General features: G+C 44.0%; 1 protein-coding gene across 1 annotated transcript; it reads left to right on the top strand.

Moving 5' to 3' along the window:
- Positions 1-5749: 5749 nt before the first annotated feature.
- Positions 5750-8893, top strand: GDF5 (growth differentiation factor 5). The gene is made up of 2 exons (XM_010173322.1): positions 5750-6383; positions 8003-8893. The coding sequence occupies exons 1-2, from the start codon at positions 5750-5752 to the stop codon at positions 8869-8871; spliced, it is 1503 nt and encodes a 500-aa protein (XP_010171624.1). The 3' UTR covers positions 8872-8893.
- The last annotated feature ends 1033 nt before the right edge of the window (positions 8894-9926 follow it).

Below are 9926 nucleotides of genomic sequence, written 5' to 3'. Positions count from 1 at the left end.
TAGCGGCCTGTTCCAGGTGTGGCAGCGAGCAGATGGCACCAGGTGCTGAAGCCGTTACACCAGCTCGCTGCTGCCCACTGGGACTTGCTGAAGCCGTAGTTGCTGTCTGACTGTTCTCTCTTGACTCTTAAGGCTGTCTGGATAATCATCTCCAGTACAGTGGAATGTAATTGAGCCGGACTCAGCTCCGTGTATTTTAACATAGCTGAAGCATCATTAGAAATCTGGGCAAAAGCAAAACTATTCCCAACTGGAAGTAGCATCTTGTGAAGCACTGATTGCAAAAAAGGGTTTAGGGAATGAGCTCTGGAGACCTGCTTTATACAAGCAGCTGAAGGAGCTCTAGTTTATTGATGAGAAGATTAAGAAAGAGGGTAATTTAAAGCTCTGAATTCCTGTCAAATGAGACAAAGACAGAAAATAAAGAAATTTTCCAAAGCAGCAGTTTGACAAGTGCAATCTATAAATATGATGCATTTCTGTATCCAGCTTGCTGCTGGGCGAGTGGCTTATTTTATGCTCTCTCAACTTTTCCTCTTTTCATGAACTAAAGTGCTGCTCTGTAGGAGCTCAGAGCTTTTGCTTTGTGTCTGAGCACCATGTCGGACTCCATCTCCAAAGGGACTCGGCGTCAGAGTCACCACAAGCAGCTGGATGGCTCCAGCCATGTGCTCGCTCACACCGCTCGGGGCCTGCATGTGTGGGACATACTGGGGGCAGTTCTGAGTGCTCTGAGGCTCCTGTGTCCTTGGGTCTATGGTGGAAACAGTTCAGCCTTGCTAGCAAAATGCTGCGGCCTCAGCTGGACTGTCATCATGGGGCTCGATTCCCAGTGGCCTGGTCTTGTTCTTGGCTATAGTATTTCAGGTGAACTTGCATAAGTTCTCCTGAGATTTTTCATGTTCCAGATCTTCACTGTTTTGAGACTACTCAGATCCCAAGACAAATGGCTTTCCATTTATTCCAAGTGACATCCAAAAATGATGTTTCCTTTTTCATTCTATGCCTGGATTTCTGGACCACTGGCCCAGGTTGCCCAGAGAAGCTGTGGCTGCTCCTCCCTGGAAGTGTTGAAGGCCAGGTTGGATGAGACTTTGAGCAACCTGGTCTAGTGGAAGGTGTCCCTGCTGCTGGCAGGGGGGTTGGAACTGGATGAGCTTTAAGGTCCCTTCCAACCCAGACCAGTCTGGGATTCTGTGACCTACCACATACACATCACTGCAGCAGACTGGTGCTCTTTTGTGCTACTGGTCTCCAGGTGTGTCCCATCCATAGCTCACTGCTGTTCGGAACTGTAGCCAAGTCTCGATAACCAATGACACTATTATTTCTTTAGACTTCCAGTTTTTTATTTCTTATCACAACACTGTAGCACAGCCTGTTCAAATTATGCCACAATTTCCCATGTTAGTAGGGACTTAATTAGCTTTGTTGTGCTCCGGCCCAAGACAAGAGTCATTTTTAATTAAAGCATCTCTTGAGTTTTCTGTAATTCTTTCAAAAAGCACAGAGCTGTTAAGGTCCTTTCTCAGATTATCTTTTCATACTTTTAAAAATCAGTCCCCAAAAAGCTATGGTGAGAGGTCAAAATTCTCACAGAAACAGAATGTTAATTAGTATCAATAAACAAAAGCAATGTGACAGCAAATGGCTTAAAATATGGAGTTTACTCCATTTAGTCCTGTAAGTCCTCTCTGGAAATTAGTTCTCCTGGGAAAGGACAATGAAATTCCCGCTAGATCACTAGAATAAAGATTTCCACGTGCAGCTTCAAACTGCACGTTTGCAGCAGTGAACAACTACTGTCTCTTGGCATCACGTATCCAACAGAGCCTCCCTGAAGCTGTGTTGGGGTGACCAACCGTACACAGTGTATTTTAGGGTGCACTCAGGGAGTTCTGGGCTCCATGGGCAAGCCCAGCATGTTCTGCTTGGCTCAGCCAAGCTTTATTCCGCAGCATCCTCTGACAGATCAAGCAGGTGACCTGAGCTTTCCCTGAGGAGGACCTTGCTGCTGCCTGCTGTAACACTGGGTAGGACTTTAGTTGGCTGGAGTTCAGCGGCAGTGGTGCATCCAAATGACAAACATCTACCGGTGGCAATATGATAGATGATATGATTCTGGGGGGCATCAAAAAGAGCGTGGCCAGCAGGTCAAGGGAGGTTCTCCTCCCCTTCTACTCTGCCCTGGAGAGACCACATCTGGAGTATTGTGTCCAATTCTGGGCTCCTCAGTTCAAGAGGGACAGGGATCTTCTGGAGAGAGTCCAGTGGAGGCTACAAAGATGATGAGGGGCCTGGAGCATCTGCCTTAGGAGGAGAGGCTGAGAGAGCTGGGACTGTTCAGCCTGGAGAAGAGCAGCCTGAGAGGGGACCTGATCAATGTCTATAAATATCTGAAATGTGGGGGCCAAATGGATGGAACTCAGGCTCTTTTTGGTGGTGCCCAGTAACAGGACAAGGGGCAATGGGCACAAAATGGAACACCAGAAGTTCCAGAAAAACTTCTTTACTGTGAGGGTGCTGGAGCCCTGGGACAGGCTGCCCAGAGAGGGTGTGGGGTCTCCATCTCTGGAGATGTTCAAAACCCACCTGGTCACCTTCCTGTGCAACCTGCTGTAGGGAACCTGCTTTGGCAGAGGGATTGGACTGGATGATCTCCTGAGGTCCTCTCCAACCCCACCATTCTGTGATTCTGTGATCACGAGGTGTGTGCTTCAGGGAGCACATCAGGTGTTAGTGTGTGCCTGTGCCCAAGCACTGATGAAGAGCACAGACAGCAACCTGTATCCTGTGCACTGTGCCTCCAGGGTCTACCTCGTTGGTGCAGGGAATGTAGAAATATGTTGCCCTGGGGAGGACCTTTTATCCTCAGGGAATCACAACTTCCTCAACACTGGGAAATGTCCCTTCCTCTAGCCCACTCTGGATGTCCAGAGGCACTCACTGAAATTGTCTGTTTGAGAAGGTGGCACAGCTCGATTAGACATAATCTTAGGATCTGGAGAAGAGGCAATGCCCTTCCAGGGAGCAGGGACCTGGGTAGTCCTCCCTTTTCAAATCCCTACACACATTGTGTGAGGAGCTGCCTTTACAGAATGGGCCAGGAAGGACAAGTGGGCTGTATGAACCGAGTCACTCCAGTGGTAAAAGTAAACTTGGCCAGGGGTGAGAAGTAACAGGCCTTGAACACCTTCCACTGTGTCCTATATCAGATCTAATGCATCCATCAGAGTGAAAGTTTCCACCTACATATTGAAGGTACAAGCTGAGTTTGAGCTTAGCCAGCTGGAATAACTCCACATTAGTGTAGGGCCATAACAGGACACCCTGGTCTGTGGATCTTATTCCAGACCAATGTTCCACTCTGGGGGCCATGGAGCTCAGCGTCCCCTGTACAGTGAGTGTGCTCCCATGGCTCCCTGGATGGACAGTGCCTCAAGAAAGCCTCTTCTAAAAAGAGAGAATAGTTTTCACAGCTTGCTTTGCTTGCTTTTGCTCTTTTTATTTTGTTTTGGTTTTGTCTAGGCCTGTCCAGCCCGCTAAGATATATTAATCTCAGATATATAAATACTGTTTGAACGGACGAGTGATTGTGCTTTTAACCTGATTTACTAAGAGACAAGGCACATGTAATCACATGGTCTTACCTCCTGCTCTTACGTGTCCATCTCTTAAATAACTTGTAAATCTGTTTACAAATCTCAGCCAAATTTGCTAGAACAATAGTGCTCTTAAAGATATTAAATTTTTACAAGTGCTGTGAAAACTGGAAGCTGGATAGATTAAAAGTGGGAACTCAACATTCAGCTGGTTTGTGGCCTAGTGGCCAACTAATCAATACCCCTGTAGCACAGAAGCAGACACAGCACCCTGCACCTGCCCAGGGGGAAGGTGGACAATATGGGAAGGATACAAGGTTGGGAGGGCCATGGGGCTGGTGTGGAGTCACTGCTGGAGAATGGTTTTGTCAGAAGTAACTTAGCAAAAAGCTGCTTTATTTTGATGGGGAATATCAAAACTACAACTGACATTAGAGGAAGGGCCATTAGGTCAAAATCAGGAGGGTGATTTTTTGGATCTACCTTATTTGGGACATCTGTGAAATCACTGAACTCTTCTATCCTTCAGTTCTTCCATCAAGACAAGGTAAAGCATTCAGAGCTCCTCATGTAGAAGGGGCTGCAGGTTGTTATTTATGAAAGTAGTTTGGTGTTTCTGGTACTAGTCAGGGTGAGAAATGCTGCAGCACACAGAAATCAAGCTGAAAAGTGTTTTATCTTTTCCCTTTCTTTTTGCCTCAGAAATAAAAACAAGCGAGGGAGAGGGACTGGGTTTAGCGTCAGTGCAAGATGAGAGAAGGGTCCCATTAATCCCTGTTCAATCCAGCCCAGTGCCTCATTTCCCGAAGGCTCGTTTAGAACAACAACAGTTCAGTTTTTGCAGTTTATGGAAGACCCGCTTGCCCCACGCTCTCTCTTGTAGGGCTGGAAGCAGCAGGGTAGCCTTGACACATCGGTAACCCTGGTTTCTAACTCCCAGCCTTCATGTGGCCATGGGGTAAGCAGCTCTTGAAAATTTTGCATCTAATTTTAAAACAAAAGCTGGTGTTCAGCAGTCTCTGGAGGAATGACTGGGGTTTCGGGGTGTCTCCAGCTCCCCGAATGGCTGGGGCTGGAGGAGAAGGCTGGCTGCCTGCAGGGTGCACTGCTGCCCCGCACTGCGCCGTCACCCACCCCGCAGGGCATCCCCACCACCAGAAGCTTCTCCAACTGGGCTTACATGGATTTTTTTATTTTTTTTTTTTTTAAAGCATAGCAATAAATACGCCAAAATACACTGACTGCAGGCACATGTTGTGTCTGTGAAAAATTAAACTGTACCCTTGTAAAGCGCCTGCGTTACCAGCTCAGCCCTTCAGTCACCAGAGGACAAAGTGAAGCCACTGTTACAGTTCTCTGGAAAAAGAGCTAAATAAATCATACTTAGATATTTTAATGGATGTGTCCAGTGGACTGTATGACAGGTCTCAGTTGTTGATCTTGCAGTTTGTCCTGTTTAAACATGAAGTTCATCGAAGGCTAAGGTAGAGGTCGTATTGCCACTTGAAAAGGCATCCTCTGGAGTTTTGAGCCTGTGGAGCTGTTTCACATGAGGCAGAGTATGACTCATGCTAATGAAAAGGGTAAAGAAGATTTTTTTAAAGAAATATATCACAGTTAAATTAGTTTAGACAGCATGACATCAGAGAGTAATTAAATAGGTTTGTTGGAATTCCGTTTCCAATTCCTGAGTTCAGGTTTGTAAAAGATTTCTGAGCACCTGCAGGTCTCTGTGTGTGAAATATTTTCACTGGAAAGGATTCAAAACTTTAAAAAAACCTTTTAACACAGAGGCAGCATTACGCCATTCTTCCTTCTTGGAAAAAAAACCCCTTGGATTTAAACAGGACTCCTTCAAGTTTTCAGTCAGTTTTACAGAAGAAAACGAGGTGGTAAACTTTCTCTTTTCAAGAACAAGTTCTTTATAGCTGCTAACTGAAGTCAGGGGAGATCGTATCTGAGTACATGAGCGTTTCCACTATGGGACTGGATACAAGTATTGAACAACAAGATTTGAAATGTTTTAATCTCAAACAAAAAACATTTTTGCTGACTTTGGTTTTTAATTTCTTTCATGTTTTCTTCTGCCAAACTGGAGGAACCTTTTCTGATTTTTTCTTTAGTGGCATTCAGAGGAAGACCAGAGGATGAAAATCCTGCATTTTCTCACTTTACTGCTTTGGCATTTGACTTGGCTGTCTCTGGATCTAGTTCCTGGAGCGCTGAGCAATTCTGAAGCAGGCCAGAGTAATCCAGGATCTAAACTAGGTTTTTCAAAAGCAGAAGGAAAAGAGAGGAATCCCTCAGCACGAGCAGGTACACTGAGGACTGCAAGCCATGGATATAGTACTGGGACCTCAAAGGCTAGGACTAAAAGCAGTGCTGTTCAGGCTGGAGCTCTGCTGGCCAAGAACGATGAATCAAAGAAGGTTCTCTCAAGAACAGCAGCCACGGAGGGCAAGGTAGGACATCTCCCCAGCAGACCTTCTGGAGTAAGGACAGTGACTCCAAAGGTTCAAAATCTTAGCAGCAAGGTGGATTTGAAAAAAACTGGCACAAGCAGTACTGACACTGATTCTATCAAAACCAAAAAGACTAAAGAGCCTGTAAACCAAAGGGAAACTAAGGAAACTTTCAGGCACCCCCCTATAACGCCACATGAATACATGCTCTCTTTGTACAGGACTCTCTCAGATGCAGAAAGAAAAGGTGTTAATGGAAGTGTAAAACTGGAGGCTGGACTTGCCAATACAATAACCAGCTTTATAGACAAAGGACAAGGTAAGAAAGGAGCTCGTGTGTGTGTGTGTGTGTGTGTGTGTGTGTGGACAGAGAGAGATGTCTGAGTGTGTTTGTACCTGTAGAGTGTTAGGAAAGAATCATACTTTGTTAAAGCCAAATGGCTCTTTTTAATGTAAATGAAATTGTACAACTTTGCTGCAGATTTTGTCCTCCTGTCTTATCTCAGAAAATTAATTTAGAGGCAGAACTAGATGGTTGTATGGCAGCCAAACCATACATTTAGAAAATATTTTAGATGCATATTGTTGAAAATCAATCGGTTTTTGCATGCTTAGGTATTTAAAAACCTTTTACATTTTTGTCTTTCCATTCTTTCCATAACTAGCTCCTGGAAACTGCTAACATTCGATTTTATTGTGAAGTGTGTCTAAAAACATGTGATATGCTAAGAACAGGGTTATTCTGTGAAAAAAAAAAACCCAAACCACGAGTTTCAGTATCAAAGGGTCAGCCTGATTTATTCAAGGTAGAATTGTGAGGAACAAGGAGCTACACTGTAGATCTGGGAGTCATTATAGCATAGGGTGGGTGTATCTGTACTAGCTCAAAGCTCATGCTTTCAGGTACCACCAACCTTCTACCCACAGAAGCCCACAGCCAAGCACAGACCAACAAGAGTAAATAACTTCTGGGACTCCAGAATTTGCAGTTCAACCTTCTAGTTCCAAACTTTTTTTTTTTAAATTTGGACGAGTGTCTGCTTTCACACAAGAAATAACCAGACTCACAAAGAATTGTACTGTGGTTGGAGAACCCCATGTTGCTTCCAGTGATGTTAGTAAGAGTTGGGTCATGTGCTTAAGGAAGCAACATGGGCTACAGCTGATAATGGTGATGGAAGACTCAGCCAGCATTGGATTTGTTTGCCATTTAATTATTATTAGCTTGGCTTCTGGGAAGGGATGATGCTCACAAGTGCTGCGTTCAGGTTCTCAGCTGGCTCCTGGAAGGCATTGTTAACGTAATGTCACTACAACGTTGGCTCAGCCATACTCCTTCATAGTGCTGCTCTTGAGCTTAACCAAGCACATGTGGCATCAGGTGAAAGGGAGGTATGTTTTTCTGCCCAATTTGAACAAGTTGTGAATCACGTGGAGTTAAGTTAATAAGGCAATTATCCTTGTGTCTGGCAGTTCCTGGGGGATGTTGGTTTTAAAGGACTAATTCACTATTGTATCGTCCAAGGGTAAATTTGCTCATGTTTGGAGCCAGCGTGAGGCCTGGGCACCACTGAAGCTCTGTTTCGGTAATTTAAGTAGGGTATAAGTGGTGAATAGGCCCTGTGAGTGCTCAGCCCTGAAAAAGGACTATTTTTCAATTTGCTAATTGCTACTTTGAAGCTAGAAAATGCCCGCTGGTGAAAGAAATTAGATTTCTACAAGGCAAACTCAGAAACTCATTTCCCTGTTGAGTCACTGAGTTCCTCTGGGTCCCTGCACAGAGCTGATCCCTTGGACAAAAATTGCTCTTTCTGTTTGGTGGGCTAATTAAGGAAACTTCTAGGCTTATGAGCAAACTTCAGGAAAACCCTCAAGAAGTGAATAACTGATGTTGTTCTGTGCTTGATGTACATGTTAAAATGTGTGTGCTTTTTTTAGATGAGCGAGCGCCAACTATAAGAAAACAAAAGTATATTTTTGACATCAGTGCATTAGAAAAAGATGGTTTGCTGGGAGCAGAGCTTCGAATATTGAGAAAAAAGCCTTCTGATACGTGGAAGACTCATTCTTCTGGAAAAACTTCCCAAGTGAAATTATTTAGTTGCTCTACAAACAGACAAGCAGCAACTCTCCTGGACTCTCGTACTGTCAGTATCACAGATACACCAAAGTGGGAAGTGTTTGACATCTGGAAACTTTTCAGGAACTTTAAAAACTTGGTTAACTTGTGTTTTGAACTCGAAACTTTTGACAGGGGGAGAGCTGTTGATCTCAGGAGTGTGGGATTTAACAGAACAGGAAGACAGGTCAATGAAAAGGCTCTCTTCTTGGTATTCGGGAGGACAAAAAAAAGAGACTTATTCTTCAATGAAATCAAAGCTAGATCCGGCCAAGACGACAAAACTGTTTATGAGTACTTATTCAATCAGAGGCGGAAGAGAAGAGCTCCTCTAGCAACACGGCAAGGGAAGAGGCCCACTAAGAATCTGAAGGCAAGGTGTAGCAGAAAAGCCCTCCACGTGAATTTTAAGGATATGGGCTGGGATGACTGGATCATAGCCCCTCTGGAGTATGAAGCTTATCACTGTGAAGGGCTTTGTGAATTCCCCCTTCGATCCCATCTTGAGCCCACAAATCACGCAGTTATCCAAACATTAATGAACTCAATGGACCCTGAATCAACACCCCCAACTTGCTGTGTCCCAACCAGGCTGAGCCCTATTAGCATTCTTTTCATTGACTCTGCAAACAATGTGGTCTACAAGCAGTATGAGGACATGGTGGTGGAGTCGTGTGGTTGTAGGTAGCAGAACAGTGGCTCACGTGAATATGCTATGGAAGGTAATACGACACATTGAACATAAGTTCTCCTCAAACAAGGTTAACTACATTTCTTACCTCTAGGGTAAGCACGTTTACAAGGATGGAGCAATAAATCCAGTGCTTCTATATGTCTCTCCGCTGTGGGCACATTTCAGTAGCATTTGGATGCTGTCATGCAGCCTGATATAACGCCTTGTGTTGGTGACATGAGACTGGCTCTATCTGAAGTCCATGATAGAGAAGATAATAGCTCCACACCTCTAGGTCGCCTGTTTTTAGCATCAAGGCACTGGGTAAAAACCAGATACAGTGGGTATCTGTGAGCTATGGATGTGACCTGCTTGATCCTTTGAACAATATTATTGAGACTGAATTTATGTCCAAGTCCCATGTGCCTTGTCCATTAAGAAATGTAAGAAAAAAGTCTTGATGTCTGGAAGAGAAGGTTGTGTTCTGGTGTGTTCCCATTCTGGTGTAAATAGTTACACTGTAATATGTTTTCTTTCTGATTAGCCCTTGAAACTATGCATATATAAAAAAGGAGTCATTAAATATAATATGTTGATTTAGTTTTAAGTTTCATATGGAGATAGGTGATGCAGGAGGTATCTGCTTCCATGTATGTTTTCCTCCAAGCTACATATCTTTCTTAAGTATCCACCTTTCCATTATTATGTAGCAAGATATATTACTCTGTATAAGGTCCAAGTTGTTCTCAAATGCTCATAGTAAAAGTGTTCAATTATGGCATAAGATGTAATAAATTATTGACACAGTGATACATTGTGTCTAGCTGTCCAACTCTGCTTAATTATAATGCTATTAAGAAATTGTGTTTAATGTTTTTGTACAATAAATACATGTGAAAGGGACTTTTCAGTGCAGCAGAATACCAGGGGCGTGCAAAACATGCCCACGTATTTTGTTTGCCTCTAATTCTGCTGCCACAGAGAGAAAAACTGTGGAAAACACTGGAAGAAAAATCTGAAAGTATGGCATGGTTTGATCTGGTGGGGAATGACATTGTCACTTGATGTAT

The sequence above is a fragment of the Antrostomus carolinensis genome, unplaced genomic scaffold (genome assembly GCF_000700745.2).
Source record: "Antrostomus carolinensis isolate BGI_N321 unplaced genomic scaffold, ASM70074v2 scaffold51008, whole genome shotgun sequence".
NCBI classification, from domain to species: domain Eukaryota; kingdom Metazoa; phylum Chordata; class Aves; order Caprimulgiformes; family Caprimulgidae; genus Antrostomus; species Antrostomus carolinensis.
The sequence above is the reverse complement of the archived record's forward strand: the minus strand, read 5'-3'. Positions and strand labels throughout refer to the sequence as shown.

What these genes read in the sequence shown, in the direction of transcription:
- GDF5 (XM_010173322.1), top strand. Translation starts at nt 5,750, where the DNA reads ATGAAAATCCTGCATTTTCTCACTTTACTGCTTTGGCATTTGACTTGG. An exon ending in CTTTATAGACAAAGGACAAG is followed by an intron (nt 6,384 to 8,002) that starts GTAAGAAAGGAG and finishes TGCTTTTTTTAG; the next exon opens with ATGAGCGAGCGCCAACTATA.